This window comes from Pholis gunnellus (genome assembly GCF_910591455.1).
Source record: "Pholis gunnellus genome assembly, chromosome: 11".
In the NCBI taxonomy this organism is placed as follows: domain Eukaryota; kingdom Metazoa; phylum Chordata; class Actinopteri; order Perciformes; family Pholidae; genus Pholis; species Pholis gunnellus.
The window spans coordinates 11525537-11550789 of record NC_136538.1 but is presented as its reverse complement, the minus strand read 5'-3'; the positions used below and the strand labels follow the sequence as shown (position 1 = coordinate 11550789).

General features: G+C 41.0%; 1 protein-coding gene across 2 annotated transcripts in view; it reads left to right on the top strand.

Moving 5' to 3' along the window:
- adgrb3 (adhesion G protein-coupled receptor B3) overlaps nucleotides 1-19799 on the top strand; it is a gene marked incomplete at both ends in the record, with an annotated part of 105328 nt that extends 85529 nt beyond the window's left edge. For both annotated transcript variants that reach the window (XM_079169416.1, XM_079169415.1), the window contains 15 exons: nucleotides 185-311; nucleotides 1243-1346; nucleotides 1451-1553; nucleotides 9071-9221; nucleotides 11035-11104; nucleotides 11502-11568; nucleotides 12851-12936; nucleotides 13281-13379; nucleotides 13717-13888; nucleotides 14159-14254; nucleotides 15098-15137; nucleotides 16542-17221; nucleotides 17359-17394; nucleotides 18279-18383; nucleotides 19611-19799. In XM_079169416.1, coding sequence (XP_079025542.1) covers nucleotides 185-311; nucleotides 1243-1346; nucleotides 1451-1553; nucleotides 9071-9221; nucleotides 11035-11104; nucleotides 11502-11568; nucleotides 12851-12936; nucleotides 13281-13379; nucleotides 13717-13888; nucleotides 14159-14254; nucleotides 15098-15137; nucleotides 16542-17221; nucleotides 17359-17394; nucleotides 18279-18383; nucleotides 19611-19799 — 2125 coding nt within the window. The remainder of the gene's footprint in view (nucleotides 1-184; nucleotides 312-1242; nucleotides 1347-1450; nucleotides 1554-9070; nucleotides 9222-11034; nucleotides 11105-11501; nucleotides 11569-12850; nucleotides 12937-13280; nucleotides 13380-13716; nucleotides 13889-14158; nucleotides 14255-15097; nucleotides 15138-16541; nucleotides 17222-17358; nucleotides 17395-18278; nucleotides 18384-19610) is intronic.
- Nucleotides 19800-25253: the final 5454 nt, after the last annotated feature.

The window sequence follows — 25253 nt, the reverse complement described above, 5'->3', positions numbered from 1 at the left end:
TGTCGATGTGTCTGTTCGCGGTTTTTTTTATTTTTTTTTGTTCATGTAGCGGTCCATACGGCTCTATAGCTCTCGATTCAAATAAATAATTAAATACGAAACCCGAAGCGATGTCGATAAGTCCTGTGAAGTCGTGCCACCGCTGGATTTAAAACCTCTAATTGCCTCTGCCTTCTTCTTGCAGGAACGATTCTTGGGGAGCCTGGTCCGCCAAAGGATGTAAAACGGTGCTAACAGATGCATCTCATACAAAATGCTTATGTGATCGTGTATCTACCTTCGCCATTTTGGCTCAGCAACCAAGAGAAATAGTAAGTAGGCTATTGATTTGTTATTCAGTGTGGGTTTTATAGGCCAATGTAAAGGAGAAACACTGCCTGTGTGTGTGTGTGAGTGTGTGTGTGTGTGTATGTGTGTGTGCTAGTGCAAATGGAAATTGAATCTTTGGTGTGCTAATCCCATTAAATAGTAATTCAGCGGTAAAGGGAGATTGTGGGCGGTTATTTGTAGTTTGCACATACATTCGGGTAACTCAGCGTGCGCGCGTGCACGCTGGAGGGTGTGTGCATGCTGGTGCCTGGGTGTCAGTCAAATATACATTTTTGTCAAGGGGAAAGATAACAGTTGTCAGCTTTGACATTCTTTCTGTTGTTAGTCTCTGCTGTCAGATTCTGTGGATGAGGCTTTGAAACCATGTGTTGAGCTCATATGCTGACATGAGACTATAAACGTTGGAACACATATTTACATCGTGGCCTCTGCATTAGCACACAGGAGGAATTGAGATATCACTAAGAAACCTATTACCTTCCTCTCTGTCAGGCCTGAGGTATTCAAAAGCAGAATGGCAAACCACATAGAGCGCCCACAGCTAGCTCCAAATAGCAGGCCTGTGATTGGCCGGCTCACGTGGTGTCAAATGTGCCTGGAAAAACAAATCACACAAAACATTTCGATGCACTTGAGCCTTTATAGGTTTCTCTGCCTCAGCCTCCATTGTTTTGTAATAGAAAATCCAGCACAGATAAATGGAAAGACTCGCATGTAAACGGCCTTCAAGCCCACGCATGCACTTCAAACCTCAGAGTGTATTAGGGAACCCACTGTGGACTGTTATTCAGATCGGTGGTATGGTTGTTTTGATTGGTTCCCTCTCTGGGCAACAATAAAGATTTACTGTCCTGCATGAAACACATCCAACCTCCCACTGACTGGTTTCGTCTTGCTCTGTCTCCTCCACAGACCATGGGTTACTCAGGGGTCCCATCTGTGACATTGATAGTTGGCTGTGGTCTGTCTTGCCTCTCCTTGATCACATTGTCTGTGATCTATGGTGTGCTATGGAGGTAACCGCAACACTTAATTTCACTTTGTGCATTTTTGTATAACATCATATTTGCTAAATCATGTGATAACAACGGCTGCTTGTATCGTTCTTGTTTTTCTTCAGATATATTCGCTCTGAACGATCCATCATCCTGCTCAACTTCTGCTTATCTATAATCTGCTCCAACATATTGATCCTTATTGGACAAACGCAGACGCACAATGTGGTAAGTGTCATTTCAGGATTTGTTCAGCACAGTTTATAAAGCATGGAGGTCCAGTGGTATCCACGAATTGAAGTCGGATAATGGTGCAGTGGAAAGATCCACGTGGCACTTCACTGTGGCCATGTCGAGGTTGAAAAGAGCTCCTTGTTTTTGTATTGGCCACGGTGAGCATTTGGTTGAGATCTTTACGCTGTGTCATACAGTTCATAATACAGAATATCATGAGTGTCCTGTTCATGAGGAAGGTAAACAACTATAGAAACTCCATCATCTTCACTTGTTCCCAGTTAATTTGAGACATTTCAATCAACCCTTATTATCTTTATTTTGAAAAGTCTCACTGGTCTAATCTACAAAATAATAGCCAGATGTTGGCTTCGTCATTGAGAGTACAAAAACAAGAATATAACACATACGTTATAGCCTCTTTCATGCAAATGACTCATCTTCTTTTGAGTCTCGGCAGACGAGCTTCTCATATTTCATACAAATGGAATATTAAGTGTTCCTAATGCCTCTGTAAGATGACGATCCACTTTGCGTTGGCTAAGGACAACTGGTGTTACATCGTCCTCGGGTAGATCTTAGACTCCCCAATCTGTTGGCGTTGAGAAAGTCTCGAATTGCAATGAAAGGTGCGATGTCATAAAGAAAACAAAAAAAAAATAAACTGCAGAGGACAGTCAGATCACTTTGAGATGAAACACTAATGCCAGTTTTAATGTGGTTCAAAACCTGCACTGCAATCAGTTACACGTCTGACAGGTAAAGAGATGCAACAGTGTAGGAGCAGCAAGGCAGACATGGTGCACACCAGGAGACATGGCGCACCAGTCAATCAAAAGGCTGACGAATTATTGCGATGCCACCCATATATCGGTGACGCTAAGGCGCAGCGTTAAAGTTGGGCTGGAGGATAAAAGCAGCGCTCGCACTTAGAAAAGTTAGAAAACTGTTTTTGGTCAGATGTCAATGAGAGCTGAACTTCAGATCGAGTCAGCAGGATTCAATAGGACAACGACTCACGTTAACGTCTTCCAATAAATACTGTATGTGTCACTTCCTCTCTCTGTCTTCATAGCTGGCCAGTACACAAGTGGCTAATGTAAAAGATTGTTTGGCAAACAGTAGTTGGAATTTACAAGCTGCCCACACAGATGACCTTCTCAGCCATTTGGCAGCGCTACACAATTACACATTATCACATTGTGTAACCACATTCTCAGTGTACCTTTACCTTTTGGAAGGAACACACTGTTTTTTTGTCCCCTCAAAATGCCAATATCAAAAATGCCTCCCCCTATTCATTTTCCCCATGTTCAATGAAAATTGAACATAGGATAATGAATGAATAATGAATTAAAAGAAACAAGTGTCTGAAGTGTGTTTGGTAAACCTACAATGTCTGGTTACTGGTGACACTATGGATTAAATGTGGACAAAATGCACTACCTGTAGCCATTCAGTCCAAAATCAACTGACCATTTTAATCTCATAGAAAAACAAACAAACAGCATCCGCATGTGAGACGTTCATCTGTTTCTTTGCTGGCCCTGACATATCCACACAATGCACAAAGCTTTAGGGCATTTCTAAAGCTGAGCTGATTTGAAGCCTTGTCGGATTTAATCAGGGCTCTAGTCGTCTCCTGTCTTGATTATGAGGACCGCCACTTAACATGGACTACTCACTTGGCATGCTGCTAATAGGATATCTGTCTCTGAAATCTGCAGAGAGATTAGGTGGTTTTCAGAAAATCCACTGACATTCGGAAGATGTCATTTCAGAGTGACTCAACAAACTGATTCATTTATTTGTAACTGGCCAATATGGGGTTTTTATACTGAACATTAGAACTGCACAAATTTACATTTGTATTCTAACCATGGATCAAATCATTCTGTTATGTGAAAGGGTAGCTCTTAGTGATGAACCCAGAGAGAATTATCACCAGACTCGACGGTTCCCCTCAGCTCTATTGAGCATTTTTAGCATCTTTCTGCTCATTGTTTGGTTTTACTGCCTGCAGCGTTACTGATTTGGTTCACTTTCATGGCTCTCATCAACCTTGTTTCCAGCAGCAGGTAGCAGGTATAGCAGAGCTTTACTGCTGCCTGCTGCTAGTTAGCGACCAGCTGGTGAACATAGTGGCGCATTTAGCAGCCAAAGAGCCAGATATTTCAGATATTTTCATTGGAGGCCATTAACAGGAAGCTAAAAGGAGAGTGAATATTGGACTTATATTCAGCAGGTGGCCACGTCTTTTGGATGTGTCATTTGGCAACTGTGTGGCGAACACATTCGCCGTATCAACTTTTTAAAATGTCAGTATTGTGGTTAAAGCTTGTTTAAAGTCAAGGGGCCAAAACAAATCGATGAATGCAGGTTTTATTATTAGATTCTGCATTTGTTTTTATAAACCTAAGGTTGCCTCTGTATGTATACAGACATATATGTACATATTACCGATAATGTTTGATATATGGAGAAACTATGACAATCAAAAGTCAAATTTTATTATGTGGATGCAGCAAAAGCTTAAAGATCACAAGATCATATTATTTCAAACATTTCGGATAAAAAATGTACTTCATTTACATTCTAAGTACTAAAATAGCTAAACCATCATTTTACCTGTTCTTTTCTCACAGCCTCAAAAACAAAATGTTACGAAACCATACGAGCTCTTTCGGGGCTCGTCGTCAACACTGTTAAGGTACATCGTTGTTGGTTCAGTCAAGTGAAGAAAGCTGTGTTTGTCTTCTCTAACATCCACGACGCTGTGGATAAAACTTCCAGGGCCATGAATCTATCACTATTATCCTTTTGTTCCGTCTTGAATGTGTCGCTCCTGTTGTAATAATATTTGAGAAATATCTCATATGTGTTTGATCAGACATACTGTAGAGCCCAATGTTTCAGCAGTAGGCCAGCGAGAGGAGAAAACATAGCCCCTGTGTGGGTTTAATTGCCATGCTGCCTGACACTGCCTCACTTGTTTTTCCTCCATCTCTTGTAAGAAGTGCATATAATTGGCTCCACTGTTTGTGGATTCAGACTTGCTCATCGTCTAATAGAAATCATCTCTTTGGTGTGGAGGTGTCTTCTGGGAGCAGGAAGTCAGTGAGTCACCTTTGCCTGTGTTTTTCCTTTGTCCTCTGTTGTTGTTCGTCTTGGATTATAGAAAGAAGACAGAGCGAAGCACGGAAGGGAAGGTAGAATTAGGGTTTCTTGGAGTTAGAGTTCCTTTAAAATATTCATCTGATAATGAGCAGGAATGTATTATACTGAACATTAAGTGGGTGAAAGTCAAGGTATCCGGGGTCTATTGAGTGTCAACACAACATCACCAGAAAATCTTTATCTTTTATAAAATGATTTATTTTAAAGTCATAAAGTCATCTGGTCAGGAGTATTGTGAGCTAACACAGTTCTTTAAACAAACAGCTTTGTACAACTTATCTGCTATTATCTGATTTATGACAACGACACAAGATTGTGTACAAAATGATCACCTTTTGTTTAAATGCTGCAAGTCATGTACCGTCACAGATGACTTATCAAAGCTGGCATCTAGTCAAGAATGAATATCAAATTCAAATAAGCTTTATTGACGTGAATGTTCAGGTTACGTTATTGCCAAAAGCTAAATTACATGTTTCTTGAATAATTATATTTAACACAAGACAACAAAATAGATAGAGATAACACATGTAGGAACTCTTAGTGTATGGCAACAGTCAACATATTTTGCAGCTAACATTGCACATTGATTTTTCTCATCACATAAATATGGCAGTTGCTGAGGATCGGGTAGATGGAGACACTCAGGGTATATCTCATTTATTTTTCCAAAGATAACTTCTAGTACATCCTTGTATATTCCCCAAGTACAGTAGAAGTGAGATTCCACTGAGTCCACTCAGTCTGTACATGTTCCTTATATACTTGCTATTCAAGAAATAGAAACTTCTAATTTTGAATATTCTGTCATTTCAAAGATATTAGCAAATTCAGCCCCTTTGTATATTCTCAGTTACAACATTATACTGACCATTTTAATGAGGTTTAAAGAAAAAAATAATCATTCCCTAACATACAAGATGTCAAATAGAACACATGCCCAAGGGCATATATGTACTGTGTACAACAGTGTGCACATTTAAGCAATAGTATATTCTTAGTACACCAGGCTTGACCTCCCTTATAGTGAAGTGCAGCAAAGAGGGATTTCATTTTTTTCCCTGGCTTCTATTCGAAGGTTAAACTTTTTAATTACATGCTTGGTGCATTAAAACAGGCACAATCAACATACAGCTCATTCCTACACATTTGTCTGCCGCTTTATAACAGCAGGAATCCTCTGGTGAGGTTCAGGAGAACAATTCTATGCATTGTTTTGAGCCTTAAGAGTGTTACACATTTAAATAAAGTGGGCAGAAGTAGACATTTTGTGACTCGTGTCAAAGGCGATGCATTTTGTTCAGTGTTTCTCTGTGGTTGAACAACACTTTGCCACCACCGCTATAGTTGTTTGGAGTTTTTAATGTGCTCCACCCAAGCACCCACTGTATGAAGCACCGGGGGCACTTTTTGCTTGATTTAAAAGGAGGGTGCTTCAATCAAAATAAAATAAAATAAAAACGGCCTCCTCCTCCTCCCACACTGATCCGGAGCAGTTGGGAAGATAAAGGTACTGCTGTAAGGTATGGTTCAGATTCTTCAACAACATTTAGAATAACGTTGTAGATCTTAAATGACTTGAGATACGATTAATAATGTGCTTCTCCCCAGCGAGCTGACTCCTAAATATCTTCTCAGGGTGTGTCGCAGTAATAGTGATATGTATTCAAAGTCAAGTGGACTGAGAGTTCACTGCATTCTTATTAACCAATTAATGAATCTGTAAATTATTAAATAATACATTGCGATTGGCAAATACGAATGCCTGGAGCTCTGAGGAAAATATTTTAATCACCATGTCAACATTAGTTTAATCCAATTATGAAAGAGGGTCTTCTGAAATCCCTTTTAATATTTCGCTTCAATAATATGTCACTGTTCCTTTTTTTCCCCCTTTTCAATGGCTTGTCATTGCAATATGAAGCAAAGTGTGCAACAGTTCGAGGCAATTAAGGCTTTCAGTTTGTAATACATGGAGCGCCAAGGCTCGACCCGGAGCTTTTACTCCGAGTTTAGTCCGGCCACGGTGAGAAATGCTTCACATTCCCTGCCCTGACCTTAAACTGCTATTATCTAACTGGCTTGCAGTAATACTCGTCAGCTCCCAGCCTTACCTTCGTGTCTATCAGCTCTGCGATGTTTTAATGTGGTCCCTTCCTCAGTTCCTCTGTTTCCATGGATACTGACTCAGTGTGCTGAACATCTCCAGGCATTTGCCTTTCCAAAGGGCAGCGTGAACTCTAGGTTTCAACCTTGTTTTTCTATGACTACCGATGTCCATCCGGTGCTATCGTAATGTCCTCATAATGTACCTTTCTCTCTTTTTCAAATGCACAGTTTTTTTACATTTGAGGACTAACGAGGCTGGGTGGTACAGCCACCCGAGTGAACCGTGAAACATAACGGCTGCATATGACCTGTTTCCAGGAAACAAGGCAGGCTCTATTTTCAGCACCTTGGACAGCACACGAGCAACAGCAACACTAGAATTAGCTTCGCACCGACAGGCAGTGTAGCTGCTGTATGACAGACCCACACGTTTTCCCCTTCATTTAAACATGTGTTTTTACTTCCATATACCATTTCTTTACACTGATTTGTCTTATTTATCCTGTAATAACCACATACAGCACAGCAGTAGACGAACATACAGGTCAGTGAATTCATTAATCCACATGGAACGGTAGAAAAAAACCCCAAAAGTAGGCAGAATATAGCGATGAAATTACACAGTGAACTATATTTCTTATTTCAAAGCTTATTCAACAAAAGATTTATAGCACAGAATGTGTGTGTGATTTCTACAAAAGCAGCTGTACGCACCTGGAATTAGCTCACGGGCAGGTGGCAATGAGTCATGGCAGCGTCATATGCTTTGTTTTGAAGGGTTGCTTTCACACTTTCCTCTCTGCAACATTAGCAGTTCTAAAGGGCTGCTTGAAGAAGTTGGTTTCTGTTACCTATGGGAAAACCGTGAACACTATTCTTATGAAACATGTACATTTCTGCCCAAACTGACCCATATTATAAGATTAACTAGGTCTGGCCAGTGGTGAAATTAGTTCATGTTGAACATGCTGAAGCCACGATATGTTATAGTCATGCGTCACAGAAAGTGGAGATTTTTGGGTTTAAATGCAAGTTTAGCGGGACATTGTTGTTCCTGTTTTGTCTTATCATTGTCTAAAGTATATATTTAAGGTATCCTATCAATGCATTAAGGTCAATCTATTCTATAGGCTACTCATTATACATGGATGTTCTTTGAAGTTGACCATTAAAAAACAGAAACCTGCAAATTACATTTCAGTATCAAAGACACATGGGAATATGGCATTATGACGTACAGTTCAGACTGCACTTGAATTACATGACATGAACTTTGATAAATATTTAGGTCTCGCTAATTGATATCCCTAGCAGCTGTAGGTAAACACAATTCCCCTCTTCTCACACACACGAGGTAATGCAGGATTACTGTCTCGTGTGAACCCCATGAACACTGCGGGGGATGGATGGATTTAGTGTGGTTGTCTCTGTGGGGATGCAAAGTGTATGGCAGATCTCGCAGTATGGTGTGGACGCCCTGGGACGATACGATGCACTTCAATCTTTCCCTCTTTGTGCGGCGTTGCTCAGATTATCACCGCTTCACACTGCAAACAATCTGAACTGGAGAAAAAAAAAAAGAAAAGAAGCTTAATCTCTTCTCACTCACAAATGTCAGCGTGAAATGACAAGATTCTCCAGGATACTTCTAATCCTCTTCTAAACAATCGCATTTTGAGCTGCCTCTCCGCGGAAACAAAGACGGACGAGCTAATGAAGCTGAAAAGTGCTGCTTTACGTCGTCGATCCTGAAAGCAATCTGCCGCCTCTGACGCGTGCATTCTGTGTCATTGTTGTGTTTTCTTCCCCTCCTCTCTGTGTAAAACAGTTGACCTTGTCTCACATGCCTCCAGGTGGGATCCCCAGCATACTAATGAGGGTCAGTGCAGAGGAATGCGAAGCCACGTGTCAGCTAGCCCGGCTCAGATCTTTACTACAATTGGCACCTCTGTTGCTACAGTTTAAACTGACTCTTTGTTTCATTCACTGCACGGGATGGTACTTCAGTGGACGGTCTAGACAGGCAAATGCATAGAGAAATATCAATATAATCGATTTGCAGAAATCTGTGCTTCTGATGGAGTCTGCTTTTGTTTTTGTTGTGCAGCGCCATCGCGTTAAGGCAACATGTCTGTAAATGTGAAGCAATTCCCGAACCCACAGTTCTTGTATATATCTCTTTCTGACAGTTCCCTCCCCCCCCCCCCCCCCCCTTGTATCAATAGGGTGTCTGCATCATGACGACAGCCTTTCTGCACTTCTTCTTCCTGGCATCCTTCTGCTGGGTTCTCACAGAGGCCTGGCAGTCCTACATGGCAGTGACGGGAAAGGTTCGGACCAGGCTCATCCGCAAGCGCTTTCTGTGTCTGGGCTGGGGTAAGCAAGCAGCATGTTTCCCTAAACTTCTTCATTATCTCCCATCATCCCTCGCAGCTGCCATTTTCTCCCAAGGTCTCTGGCCAAGGTGTCTATCCAAGTATCCGTGTGTCTTTTTCCGTCCACTGTTTCCATTCTCTCTGCGGGGCAGCCAAATCCTCATCCTATCAGGCTCGTTGTTCTGATGCTTTTGTGCTCCAGTCAAGCTCTCTGAGGGATGGGGGAAATGGACCGGCCTTGAGCAGTGGGGGGAGACAGACTGGTGCGGCTTTCCCATAGCAGGTTGCAATGACCTTATGTCTGATAAAGAGGGCGTGAGCTGAGCCTTTACACTGCAGCAGTGTACATACCCTCAGAATCAGGGTTCAGGAGAATGTTGCAAAGGTAAAATGTAAAATGTCGAGAATGTATATAATCCTGTCCTGAAATCCTTTCCAAAGTGTAATGTTCAATCGTTTGTAATTATAATATGTATCACAAATGAAATGCAGGTTGGGACCAACATACCGTATTTATTATCCATAATGCAACAGATTTTAATCAGTCCGGGTTTCAGATAATTAAGTTTATCCTGCCTCCCACGCTGTGTTCCCTGCACTTGAATATCTCATCAGAATTTTTTTTATAAATGATGTTTGTACATATATGTCATTGAACACAGGAAGTAAAAAATATCTTGATCGAAATCGTAAAAATCTATTTTTTCTTCATTTGATAAATGTCAGGCTGATTCCTCGTACAAAGGCGTCTTTCTTACAGACTGCTAGAAAATCTCTCCTTTAGAAAAATCTATTTGATTATGAAAGAGCCCACACTCATTCTTCCTGTTACCTAGCAACAAACAAGGCTCTCTTAGTCATTGCAGTGCCACCGTTTGCTGCAAAAAAAAAAGGAAATATGGACAAAGGCTGTTCTACAAACACATGGATTTGTCAAAAACGCCATAACAGACAATTTGATGAGAAATAACACAATCTATGTCTTGTTGTGTGACAATAAAAATGCATTACATAATATGCCCGACTATTTATTTCTACATACACGACTTGAAATAGAATTGCTCTAATCCTCCATCTATAGGTTACCACGTGCACTCAAACAGAAGACTTCCAAAGTGACACGTAGCACACGGTACCTGTTGTCTCCCTACGCAGCCTGTTTGAAGCGCAGCGTCTCCACCAGGCTGTTGCCTCCACAGTGATTCATGACATGCTTGTGTACACTCGGCACTCTTTACCTCTTCAGCACTGCAGAGAGGCACTGCATGGCCACAGGGTCTTCGCCTCGCGCCTCCAGGAAACTGATTACATCAATAGCACCTGCGTGCGCTGCTCTGAGAGGAAAAAGCGTTAATATTCTAAGCACACAGTAGTCAGGACCGAATCCATTACACCAATCTATAATGAGGAGCCATACAGCAAATAAAAAATAAAAAAAAACGTCATATAAATGGTGTGGAGGGCAGTGAAATGTCTTACAGTAGAGTGATGACATTTCACTGGGTGGTTTTCTGGACTCGATGCTGTGCTGCCATTTTGACAAAGCGCAGCACAGTCTGTTCTCTTCTGCTGCTTGATGGCATTCAGTGCAGCGTGTTGATTGAAATATTGAAATGCATATAATTGATCATATACTCTCAGATGATTGTACAGTCTCATACCGTAGCTTCTAGTAGAGTGAGTCTAGCCGCACTTTGTTAAATGACTGCAAGGCAGAGAGGCTGACTTCTTCTGCATTGAAGTGGAATTGTGCTCTCAGTTCTGACAAGTGCAAGGACTTCTTGAATAACTACTGACTGTTTTCTGTTTTTAAGGATTACCAGCTTTAGTGGTTGCTGTTTCAATGGGATTCACCAAAACTAAAGGCTATGGGACACCTTTATAGTAAGTTTTTTCTTTTTCTGTCTATATTCATTATTCAGTGCACACACAGTTGGTTCACGTTAACGCTTAAGACTAACGATGAAGTGCTCCTGCTGTGGCTTACTTATCCTAAATAGTGCCATAAACAAAGTCCCCTGAAACTAATCAAATTTCAAAATAGCGCAGCAGGACCCCAATTTTGTAAGAGTTGTATCCCTGCTGGATACCAAACGCATAAACACTGCTTACAATCTCTTTAGCATTACATTACCCTGTGAAACTTTGGAAGTAGAGTTACAGCATATGGCACTTCTCCCCTGGCAATTTAGGGGAATACAATTGTATGCTGGTGTGCGCCATTAACTTGGATGTTAATGTCTTGGTCGGACTTAACTGTGTTTTCCTGCTTTCCCTGCAGCTGCTGGTTGTCTTTGGAGGGTGGGCTCCTGTATGCCTTTGTTGGACCAGCAGCTGCTGTTGTTCTGGTATGTTCCAGGCATCACATGTCCACTCCGCTCCGAACTTTTATATGCTGGGAATACAAGGGACATGTAGATTTTACGACAAAGACAATACAAATAATAAACTAAAACTACTACTCCTAAAAAACCTGTACAGTTTGTAATAATAATATCAAGACACACGCACTATAATAAGATACAATAATAACACCCACACACCACCCACGATGTAGTCCCAGTGACGGTACAGTATCAGTGTGGTACAAATTGTTGAAACTCGACAAATCGTTGCTATGAAAATGCCGAACAGGAGGAACACACTCTGCTTTCAAAATCAAAGTAATGAGCGTCCCATCAGGCGATGTGCTCAAGCAATTCCCTTTCATTTACCATAATGGTGCTCCATGTAGCTATGAGGTTATAAAGTATTTATGCATTAGATTTGTTCAACATCTAATATACTAGGATATTTTAATCATCTCATATTTACATTGTTGTACAGAGAAAATTACACAAAGAATGTGATTATGCAAATCCCTTAGTCTGTGTCAAAGGCACAGAGAACAGTGAGAACTGAGTCACATTTTTCATTGTCAAACTTCTGCGGTGGGATTAGAAATAAAGTGATTTGAGATTTTCTTTTTTTAAGCGACCACATGTCTTAGTTTGAGCTTCAGATGCACAGAGACGTGGAAGTCTTGCCGTGCTGTTGTTTCCGTTTGGGATGAACCTCAGAGGAACACACGCAAAAATGGCAGGAACTACCCTCTGCAGTGAGAATGATCACCATACTTTACCACTGTATTGATACTGTAACATCATAATGAGATGTCTCACAGACACAAAGATGGTTGAATGAAAACGTCCCCAAATGTATTTGTATAAATACTTAATGAGCTCTTTATCTCAGCGAGAGGGGTCTGAAATCGCTGAATATTTAAAAGAATTGTCTACCCAGCTGCTATAAATCTGAAGTTTTGTGTTTGCCTAGGTGCTGCTGCTAATAATAGGAGAAGGTGCCTTTGAGAAGACATGTATTTCTTGTCGGGCAGATCTTTTCTTATGGCTGTTGTGGTGGGCTGACTATCCGGGGGCATGCCTCATCTATTGGCTGAAAATGTCACAGAGATGAGCAAACAATAGAAGCGAGAGGTCAAAGCTCCATGCAGGCGGAGATAATGACATTACATTATCGCTATGTAGAATGTCAAGCTGGGAAATGTGTTTAACGTTGGTTTTGAAATCATCTTTTTGCAGTTGATTTTTTTTGGAAAAGCTAATATGCCTGTTCCCTTCTCATTGACAGGTCAACATGGTGATCGGTATCTTGGTGTTTAATAAACTAGTGTCCAGAGATGGCATACTGGACAAGAAGCTGAAGCATCGAGCAGGGTATGACAGCACGTCCTTGTTAGTACCTCTATTTTCTTCTCAACATTCTTTCTTCTTAACTTCCTGCAAAAATACAAACATGTTTAGATTTGATTTTACACACACACGGAGATGTAGACCTCCTTTTTCTTGCTGCATAAAAGGCACCAACATAAAGGGGTCAGATCTCTCTCGGGAGCGACACAGCTTCCTATTTCTTTGGCAGAATCAGTCCAAGATGAAAATCATTAAAACGCCCACACATTGGCTGCGTCTGCTGTTGCTAATATGGCGTGGGGAGAATTTCAAGTCGGGGTAGTGGCTGTTAGCATTGTTTGTCATGCTGTTGTCTCTATGTCCCACAGACAGATGAGTGAGCCGCATACAGGATTAACTCTCAAGTGTGCCAAATGTGGTGTTGTATCAACAACTGCTTTATCAGCAACTACAGCTAGCAATGCAATGTAAGTGCCCGTCAGTGCCTCTGAATCAATAAGACGATGCTACAGGGAGTCTCTGCATGTACAGCGTGTCCACCTCTACCATTTAGACCTTGAAGTCCACTGCAGCGTAAACTGATGTTTCAATTACATCCACAGTACATCAGAGCTACGGTATAGGAATGTCTTTTACTGCAAACATGCGATGTTACATGTACCTTATTTTACAGTACGCTGACTTTACTACTAGCATGCACGTTAAAGCCCTGGAGCCCGCTTTTCACTCCAGACCCTATTGTGTTGTCTACACCAATCGTCTTGCTTTTATTTCCTCCACACAATCCTCCCTTCCTTCTCTCAGGGCGTCCCTGTGGAGTTCCTGTGTCGTCCTGCCTCTGCTGGCTTTGACCTGGATGTCTGCGGTGCTCGCCATGACAGACAAGCGCTCCATCCTCTTTCAGATCCTCTTTGCCGTCTTTGACTCACTGCAGGGTTTCGTCATTGTGATGGTCCACTGTGTCCTACGGAGAGAGGTAAAGGTTGATTTGAAGTCATCTTTTCTCTCACCAATGATCTTTGTTTACTAGAGATGATTTAAGTTGCTCCAGAGCTTAACCGCATTAACGAATCAAAGTTATCACAACCATAAACAGAAACTTTCACAAAGTGAATCTTAGGCAGACTCGACAGAGGATAAGACCTAATCACAAAAGCATTAAATAACTTTCAAAGGCTTGTTTTTTTAGCGCATGCAATGTGCAGTTGTCTGGACATGATGAATACCTGATTACCCCTGTCTTTAGGTCCAAGATGCTCTCAGATGTCGGCTCAGAAACTGCCAAGACCCAATCAGTGGTGACGCAACAGGAACCTTCCCTAATGGGCATGCTCAGATAATGGTAGGCACAGTTACCCACAGTTATCTCTAACCATTAGATCCTGTATAATTTACGGAGACCCAATGTCCCCTGGTTATTTATAATACACATACAAACCTCCTTGTTCTCCATTGACCTTAATTTAACTCATGCTCTAAATGCTGTTTTTCAAATTATTATTCAGTTTAATATGGCCTCTCAAACACGAGGCATTGTTTCCCATAGGTTTATAAGGTTCTACATAACGCTTTTGCAAAGCTGCAATTACATGCAGGGTAGACACTTGGCCCTCTGATAAATGGCATTACTTGCCTTTGTTTTCTTCAAGGCCCTAAGCCCGATTCTTCATTTCCATTTGATTGAACTTACTGTCCATGTTTGCCATGCATCCCTCTCATTTCCTCTCTCAGGGTAATAGAGGACTGTTCCCCGCCTGACCTTTTAAATGGGACACCAGTCCTCCTCATCTAGCACCACGACGCCACTGGCACATCATAGCAGTGATCTGCTATTAGTATTCCAATGCAACTCGGAGTGAAATCGTTTTCATGATAGCAGAATGGTGTCAAGGACCCACTGGTTCAATACAGTCATTAGCAGCGAGCACATAATACTTCCCAGCTGCTTTTCCAGAGATGTATTATTGATATATTGTAAGGATGGTGCAGAAAAAACAATGACTGCTTTGTATTTTGAAAAAAAAATATATATATATATATATGTATATACGTATATATCATTGATCCCAATCTTGCAGCTGGCTTTTACACAAGGATGCCTCTTGCTTTGTATACACGCACAGTTTACAGTATAAGAGGCTTTGTTTTTAGTCATACTGACCGTCTGACTGTCCTCTGCCCCCAGACGGACTTCGAGAAAGACGTGGACATCGCCTGCCGATCAGGTAACGAACAGATGGTCCCTTATTAACACGATTCTCCTTGACTTGCATGTAAAACAAAGGCCCAAAAGAGGTTAGATGGTAATAAATAGCTGAGGTTATATAACAACCAACAATCCCCACAGGAGTTTTTTTGTCACAGTTACCAAAACACTGACTTTAATCTGAGAACAAAACAGTATTAAGAGAGCTGTTGAATATTCACTTTCGTCTTTACTGCAATAAATGTGAATAACAGCAGCTTTTCCCATCTTCAGGCAGCCGCACTACGTAATAATGTGTTTCATTAACATGTAGACACTGTCATAGAATAGGTGCGTAGGTGCTATGTGTCTCATTTTTTCAAGGATTTTCTTCCCCGGTTAGTGGGAGGATAATAATAGGATAATGCATGTAACTAGTGGTGGCAACTAACACGGGCCTGGAGCCTCATCTTTCTCCAATCCTTTCCAAACCAATGAAGAACACGTCTTAAATGGATCTGCAGGGAATAACCAAGAGCTCTCAGAAGTACCGCTTGTTAAGAGACAAAAAGAGCTGTCTGGCTCTTCTGACCCACATTACTTCATGCTGTACAGTCTTTTAAAGCTAAAGTGGACATACCCGATACAAAAAGGCAGTGCAGACAGGTGTCATTTATAAATCATGACCAGATTCAGACCAAAGTAGCACTGCGGTCGGAGAGAGACGCTTTTTTACAGATTACTCTCTGGGCTCCAGGAGTTTAAACTGGTTGTTTACAAACAGGGATTGTTGTCAGCAGCAGAAGTAATATTCTGCAGTGTCACCCTCAAGAATATACAAGTAAACTGAAAACCAGACTCCGACTGTCCCCCCCCCCCCCCCCCCCCCATGTTCACACTGAAGCATTTAATAAGACTCAAACAAAAAGGCAAGGGTTAGATCTTTTATGTTGTCTCCATGCAGGCCTTTTGTGAACAGACAAATTAATTTCTACTGATTCATGAGGCGAAGATTAAAATGCTCAGCGGAGACGACAGGGTGTTCTTATAAGAAGGTATTTCTGAATAGATAGCTGCTGTTTATTCTACAATATTTGGTGCATCACAAGGTTGTCACCCATCACTAAATTTGGATTAGGATGCCACATGCTGTTAAACAGGGAGACTTTCAGGGACAGAATGTAACCTTTCTACTTTATTTACGGTTACACCCTCCAGAGATACCTGCTGACGTGTCCCTTTGCATTTGGGTGTAATGTCACACTCGACGCATATTCACAGTTATTTGTCGTGCCCATTACAGTTGTCCCTCTGCAGCACCAAATCCTTTGAGAAGAATTTGTCTGTTCTTTTGGTCGTATGTTGGATAATCGCAGATTAAACTGTGACACTAGTTTCATTACGGACACATTACAACTAATCCTTGAATCACTCTGTCCTGCAGCACTCCACAAAGACATGGGCTCTTGTCGCGCCGCCACCATAACAGGCACCCTCTCCCGCATTTCCCTCAACGACGAGGAGGATGAGAAGATCCCTGAGGGCCTGAACTACTCCACGTTGCCTGGCAACATCATCTCCAAAGTGATTATCCAGCAGCCCTCAGCTCTGCACATGCCGATGGGAGTAGGGGATCTGAAAGAGCAGTGCATGGCTGACAGCAGCGCTGACATGCGCCGCACCGTTTACCTGTGCACCGACGACGCCATGCGCCAGAGCGACCATGACATGGTTGGCCATGACATGGAAGGCCACTCCTTGCAGGGCCAGATGATGGAGACGGACTACATAGTCATGCCCCGGGCCTCTGCAGCAGTGGTGTCCGGGTCGGGCAACATGTCCACCCTCCTGAAAGAGGACACCAAGATGAACATCACTATGGATACGCTGCCACACGAGAGGCTGATGCATTACAAGATGAGCCCCGACTTCAACATCAGCCCGTCAGGCATGGACCACATGAATGTGAACCTGGAGCAGCAGTACCCCAGCGCTCCCGAGCAGATGCAAAACCTGCCCTTTGAACCTCGCACGGCTGTTAAGAACTTCCTCGCTGAGATGGAGGAATCTGCGGGGCTTTCTAGGAGTGAGACAGGGTCGACAATATCTATGAGCTCCTTAGAGGTACATATGCTGATGTGGACGACGCTCAGAGGAGACAGAGCTGCAACAAACACCTCAAATATACCATGCATCTAGTATTAATGTACATATCTTAAACCGATGACGTATTAACTTCATATCATGTTCTATATTCACAGAGAAGAAAGTCGCGATATTCTGACATGGACTTTGAGGTATGTAAAAACACGTTTCTTTCGATCTAGCACATGCATCTAGCTTAAATGCAGAGAAAAGCCATTTTTTTGCAGTTGTGTTTGTCATTTGATTTACTAGTACTTGTTAAGCCTCTTAAGCTTATTGAAGTCACAGTACACAGCCTTGACTCAACAAGATTTATTGACATGCTGGTAAAAGCAAGGCTGTCAACTGACAAACAGGGCAACAGTTCTCATCTACATTTTGTCCTCCTCCATCTCCTCCATCCATTAGCTATATGTTGATTTTCTAAAATGTACGCTTTCAAAGTCATTTGCACATTTCACATCAGATTTTACCACTGGTTTCAACAATGATTATATTGGCTTGCAAAAACAATATTAAACCCCGTTTAGCAGGTTTTAGCTTTTCCTTTGCATCATTAAATCAGGCTTTGCTGCATATATATATTGTACAAACTTTCAAAGTAAAGGAAACATTAGGCTTCTGGCAGCGATTTTGGCCTGGGGGTGCATTTCGTTGTAGCTTCGATGCACACCAACCCTTAAATTGAAAGTTTTGTGCCAAGGTTTGATTGTAAGGATTTTCCTTACGCAAACAAAGCGGTAAATTAGTCAGTTTGTCACAGAAGAATTATGTTTAGTTCAGATACCCCAGACGTTGCAAATCAAAAAAGTTCAAGCTTTCAGTGTCCTATCACCCTTACTTTAATTATCTTGGTGTTTCCTTCATTTTGGCAGTCACTTGTATATATGCAGAGACCGGTAGATTTGCTTCAAACCTGGCCTATAAGTAAACTACCATGACACTAACAAATTGATCAGAGTTGGAGGGGGTGAAAAGGAAGATGCATTTCCATTATTGGCTGTCAATACCAAAGACAAAACCCTTGCCATTGCAGAAAGTCATGCACACCAGGAAAAGACACATGGAGCTGTTCCAGGAACTGAATCAGAAATTTCAAACCCTGGACCGATTTCGAGACATACCAAATATGGGCACCATGGTGAGTAACAGGAAACCAGGAGGGGTGGCGGTTAGCCAATTAATGATAGCAGCATCAAAATACCCTACTTAGCTATCCGGTGCAAGGCACATACTGTAATGTGTGATTGTGCAAATGAGCGGTTACAGTATTTAGCCAAAGTATTTACGTGGAAGTAAAAACTTCCTATGCGTAGTGGACCTGCCGGCAGCACTGAAGCATTTTCTCCACACGGCCAGTCTCAGGGAAGAAAGACCTTTGGTAATCTTGTTGCAATAGAGTGCATCCATTCCAATGCAAGGCCATGAATGCACTTTTATTTACATGCACATTTATCTACTTAGCAACCCCATCATTTTTCCATTAATGCATGGCAGATTATTTAACCTATCAACATCTATACAAATATGACCTTAAGTTTGCTGTTCTCTTACTGCAACTGTGTGGGGGGGGGAACTTTCCTTCTTTGTCACTTTTGGATGTAGAAGTCTGGCGAATTATGAGAATTCTTCTCGACCTTGCTATAAGTCAAAAGTCCCACCGTCTGTCTCCACACCTGGCTGCAGCTGTAGACAACAGGGGGTGTCAACCTTTCCGTCGCTCTCAGACAAGCACCGATGTTTTCTTGTATTGAATGCAACAAATAGAAATTAGGCTGGGTAGAATGTCAGCCACGCAGCAGCCTTTTGGCTGCATGTAATCCTTTTTTCACTCACATTTCAATCACTCCTACAGCACAATGTAATTTGAAGCCCGTTGCTTAGTTACCAGTGCAAGTTCTTTTGTATAGAACACGATAACTCCAGTACGTTCTCCCCTTTTTCCCCAAATGAATCTGCTGCAGAGCTGGCTGCAGACATTAGTATCCATTTTATATTCCCAGACTGGGAGCAGCTTCTCTCCCTTAGTTGCAGTAGTATATTTGGGACTGTCAATGAGAGCACATTCAGATGAATGGCTCACACATGAAGCCCATATAGTGCACCAGTTTCTGAGCTTGGGGGAAACACAATTCTGCTATGACTCCACGATAAGCATGGTCACATTTAACACCATTATCCTTTGTTATTTGATGCTTCCCACGGCATTAATTCATTACTTTCAATTAGCAATGGGTAGGAATTCATACAATGTTCTTTTGAATGAACTGACTTGACTGGAAACGTCCTTTTTTTTTTTTTGTTGGAAAAATAACAGTGCAGAGGATGTCATGCCACTAATGTCACACCCCACTGGCCATGTTCACAGGACAAGGCAATGCCAAACAAGAACCCATGGGAGAGCTACAATCCAGCCTGTGAGTACCAGAATTACGCCACTATGAATGTACTAGAATCTGACACCAAGGACTCACTGGAGATGACGCCTGCAGAGTGGGAAAAGTGTGTCAACTTACCCTTAGACGTCCAGGAGGGAGACTTCCAAACAGAGGTCTGAAGGAGGAAATGCAAGCTAGAAAAGGAGGAGAAAGAGATGTATTTTGCACTGAATAAAGCAACAGACTTTTCTAACAGCCTTGGCATACATATCTGGATAATACGAGTGTGGCAGGGACAATATGTGCCAATACAATATAAGGACTGAGGAGAGGGGAAAAAAAGAAAATAAGGAAAAAAACATCAGTGTTACTTTTTGTATTCTCACTAGTGTACTTAGTGTGGGGCAGCCTGGTGTACAATATTTACCATCATGTGTTTCAAATTATCTGTTGAGGAATTGGCTAAAAAAGGTAATCTCTCAAGATGAAACCTCACAAAGCAAATGACATGCCATGTCGTCCCAGCTTCATTGGGTCTAGTTTTGATTTCATAAGACTGGACCCGGGAGCACAATGTATATATTTATGCAGGTTTTTAAAAAGTTTATAACAGTCTGTTTGGCCATTACTACACTTTTTACTTTATAATATAAAACATGGGAGGCAAAGAGGATTTTTTCTGTCATATTAAAATGAATGTTTGTCAAGCTACATTCTTCATTGCTTTAAATGCAATAAAGATAATACTCACTTTTATATAAATAATATATTTCACAACTTTAATACTGCAGAATCTGCTTGAAGGATCCCAGCAAGCTCTCTCATCTGCAGCTCTGTATAAAATATTTAAAAACAAAATGTTGTATGGTGTAAATAAACTTTTGTCTACATATGTTTTACTTGTGCCAATTTATTTTAATGAGAACAAATGCCAACCTGATCAAAAGTTATAGCGAAAAATGTTAACATTTGAAAAGGAATGTAAATAAAAGAGGAAATATGTTCGTACTGCTTCAGAGGTTGTGTCAAGTTTATGTGGTTTGTTGGTTGTGGAATTCATTACTCACTTAAATAGGTGAAATCAAATGATGGGCATGTGACTGATATAAATATACAGCTATCCCTGTCTGAGTATTAACGGTCAAATTTGATTGGACGAAGAAAATAACACATTACTCAAAAATTCATGAAAAATAAAGGCTTGGACTTTTGCCAAACGTCCAACCTCGTCTCCAGTTTTTACAGACTGGATTTTCCAAAATCTTCTCTCCAGTACCTAAAATACTGTCCCCTGTGATGATTTCTTTTTTTATCTCAGGTCAGTCATTCCCTTTATGATTTAAACCTTCCCTTTTAGCTGAAGGTGAAGCATGGTAAAGTCTCCTGAATCACCTCATAAATCCACCCCCGTATCTGATTTCTGAATTTGGAGAGGAAACATTCAGCTCCTAATAGGTTTTTGTGCCCCCAGAAGGTTTGCCTGATAAGATCAGTTCAGGTTTTCCTGGGCAGACCGGGCCCGACGGAGCACAAACGGGAGGTGGGTGTGAGGGGCTTTGGGGAAAATCTTGTTAGTCCCGTCTGGTGGTCTGCGGTACGGCTGACACTTCGGCAATGAGACCATCGGTGGGAGTCCCCCACCCCCCTCTGGGGAGCAGTGAGAAGAGGAAGCCAAGGAGGAGGACTTGGATCTGCACCATCAGTGGAGAATGATGACAAGAGGGGAAAAGGGGGAAACAGACAATAAATACGGGCTCACATTAAACTCCCAGTTGTGCTCTGACGTTGACGCAAGATAAATTAACTTGATTACATATAAGCTCAGTCTAGACATTAATGTCTGAATTTACAGTGCATTTCAATTTACTCTAGCAGACATAATTAGGTTAATTATATATAGTAGTGCTGCCTCTGAGAGATTATTTTCACTAATGTGCCAACGTCCAATGCAGTGAAATGCCTTTGGCTTTTATTTTTTACGCAGATTGTACACACAAACTTTTAGACCATTTGAAAGATCTATGTTATAAATGATCTTTACAAAATAAGATATGTATGTATATGTATATATTCACAGTTCATACATACAATGAAAAATACATTCCTATAACAGTAATTTCACAATTTAGAAACTACTGGTATTCTTAAATAAATAATCTATTTTTTACATGATTGAATTAATGTTACTTTTCACATTTGAAAGACATTGTCAAGGTTCAAGAACAGACTGTACTGTACACTTCAAGATGCAAACCCAAAATAACCAAGTTCATATGAGGAACGACCACATCAGAAGCTATTGAATGCATTCCTTTTATTTACCAGTCGTGCAGCTGTCTAAACGTATTTCCTCTCCCAAAACCGTAAGCATTTGCTCAATAAATGCATGGCTGACAGACTTTTTCCTCCTCCAAATGAATAATATTTGGAGACTGACGAAATCAGAATTTCAGTGCCTCCGGAGGTAATTCATGTGCTTATGTGACCTAATCGTATTCAAACGTGGAGCTCTAAATGTGTATGGGATTTCTTCATCAGCTCTACTGGGTGAATTATGTCACTGTCAGGCATACGCAGTGACTCACCAGCAACTGAGCATGACAAACTTCGCCATGCAAATAAACAAGTGAAAGGGTCTATTTTAAGTTGGTGTTTGTATAAAATGCTATTTTTGACAGTTCTATCATTTTTTCCTTCCTTTTGTGTCAAAACAAAATCCTCAAAGAAAGGGTTTAAAACCACTTGAAAGTGACAAACTTCATGCAGCTCAGTTCCTGGTTGTTCCTATTAACTATGTGGTAGTTTCCTCCAGGAATACTGCACAATGTATTGAGGTGAAACACACTCCCACTTTTATTTTGACAGCCTGCCAAAAACATTTTTGTGTAAAGTTGTGATGCAAACAACTAGTTTTAGAAGAGTTTATATAGTTTTGAAAGAAGTTTTTGCTTTTGCAAGAGATGTAGGATATTTTGTATTCGTGTTTTGGGTTTTAGTGTGTAGAGTTTTGAAAAAGAGGGCCCTAATTTTAGAAAGTGTGTTTCAGCTATTTTAATTCTTGCAGGAGCTCAGCTTATTCTCTCTGTATAATGAGATTAATATGACAAAGAATGACTTAGATCTCCCGCAGAAAATTCAGATTTTTAAACACCAATTCAATATGTAATGCTGCAAATGCGTCTGTTTATAGGTTCGACAAAATAACATGTGTGTCTGAAAGTGGAAAGCTGTATTATTTAGTTGTTGGTAAATTGAGCTGGGATGTGTTGACAAGCCTGGTGCACAAGTCATCATTTGGGAATGAGTGGCAGGCCCCACAGGCCCATGAGAGCAGAGAGGTTAACCTGCTTAGGGGCTGCAAACACTGAATCAACATAATCACATTGATTCTGCGTCACTTTCCTCCCTGGAGGCATGACTGAGGGGTAAGGCAAACACTTGGTCTATCAAGGGCCTGTCAGAGGAGTTAAAGCCCAGAGGAAAGACCTGAGGCCACCCAAAAATCACAGAAAGGACATAAGTAGAGAGAAAAAGTGGTGAAATGCTTTGCACAACAGCACTAGCCATGTTTTTTTTTTAGAAACTCAAGTTCACCCCCCATCATAACAACTTTGGCTATCTTCTTTTTGTCTGGCGCCATGATGATGTCAAACCGTGTCCAAGACTTTTACGACTTCAGTGTATGAGTAAATAATTAACGTTACAAAACTGATGTCCTCAACTACACTTTGTCTTAAGTGCTACTTAACAGACACGCTCATGGTGAAAGTGGTCAAAATGTTCACAAACCTGCCATACATGACAATGTCGGCACTGTCGCGAGCAGACTGACGTTAGCATTTAGCTCAAAACACCGCTAGCGTGTGCTAGCAGAGCTGTTGTTAGTCTTGCTAACAAATGTCCGTATCTAAAGCTAACCTGGCATCAGGGTTTGCTCACACACCGAGCATAAATCAGCTGGAGAAGAAAATGATTTACAACATACAGTAATTTCAGCTAATATATATAGCTAAATATTTTTGATAAGCTAGCAAAAAAGAAAGACTGCAGTGAGTTAGCTAGCTAACTATAGCCTACGTTAAAAAAATACAGAAGCTAACATCAGAGCTATGCAAAACTAGAAATGTACTTTCTATGATAATTGCACTGGAAATTAGCAGTACGTAGGCTACCAAACCAAAGTATGGTTTAAATCTTGTACTCCCTTGTCATTTGCAAGTGCCTACATAATTTCAAGTGTTGGTTGTAAAAATAAACGTTATTCTGTATAATGCATTATGGCCTTCCAACCTGTGGAGCACTATGATAGATGATGGGTGCAGAGGTCCCTGACAATGGCTGTGCTGATCTGTAATTCCTCTTCGCATACTATCACCGGTACTCCTAACAATCAGCTCTGACTCATTTAAAAACAGGGTCTGTCTCAGAAAAAAACAACAACTTTACATTCATCTACTGTCAGATACTGTCTATTGGTTTCTCGAGTTGTACTATTAGATAACATAAAATACTAAGGAGATCATTATTTTCCATTGTTTAACTGATAGTTAGCTGGATAGTCAGTCATGATACAAACTGGGATGTAAACATATTGATATTTTCCTGAACTAATTCATGTATTCATTCAGAAAATGTGTTCATTGTTCCTTAACAAGCTTGCAAGAGAAGCCTAAAAAGAGACACGCGAGGGAGAGAAACGATGAGACAAGAATTGGCTTTTGAATAAGGGGTAAGACAGGAAAAGTTGCACTCTGAACAGCAGACATCCTCTGATCTGACATGTTGATCACACACTCCTCTGCTTGAGTTCTAGGGCTCCATGTTTTTGGCTCAAGGCTTATTTTGGTTTATTAGTGTATGAGGGGGTGGCATATCACATAATGGCTTAACTCAAGGCAGGCTTGCACAATACTTATGACAAGGTATGCATACCAACAACTCTAATTGGACAAGCACTCAAATGTTCATGCAAATCCATCCGAGGCACGCACCGTGTAGTTATATGCTAATCCCAGAACGGATTTAACTGTCAGTTTCATTTGATACATGTCCTTAGTACTCTGAACAGCAAACTGCACATTCTCTCTAACATAATTACTGATTGTGGTTAGGTACTTTGCAGCTCCTAAATAGATTTTGTCGAATCTGACCACACTGTGGTCATAATTTTGTCACTGCACTCGTTAAAGATAAACACGGTTTGTACCACAGAACTAAAGACCATTTAAAACGTCATTGTTAGTGTGATGGAAGGAATTGTATTGGTTTTCGAAAAAAAAAAGAAAAAGTCTCACTCAAACAGGAGCAATTAGAAATGAGACCTGAGCAAACTCACCCCGAAGCTTTGAACAAATTAACTGACAGGTGGCATGTAGTGCTCACTAACAATTAGCACACTATCTATTACAGGAATAATTAACTCTATAGTCGATCAAAATGTTTAATACAGATACTATGTAATTAAAATCCAATTTGTTACAAACATAACTAAAACTTTGATTCCTGCAAACAACTGTAACAAATGTGGTGGCTGTTCCACACTGCTGGGACACAAAGTCTTTTTATAGTAAAATATATACCACTCTTTGAATATTTGGTGTGGAGGGTCAAAATAGTTGGAACTGGAAAACATG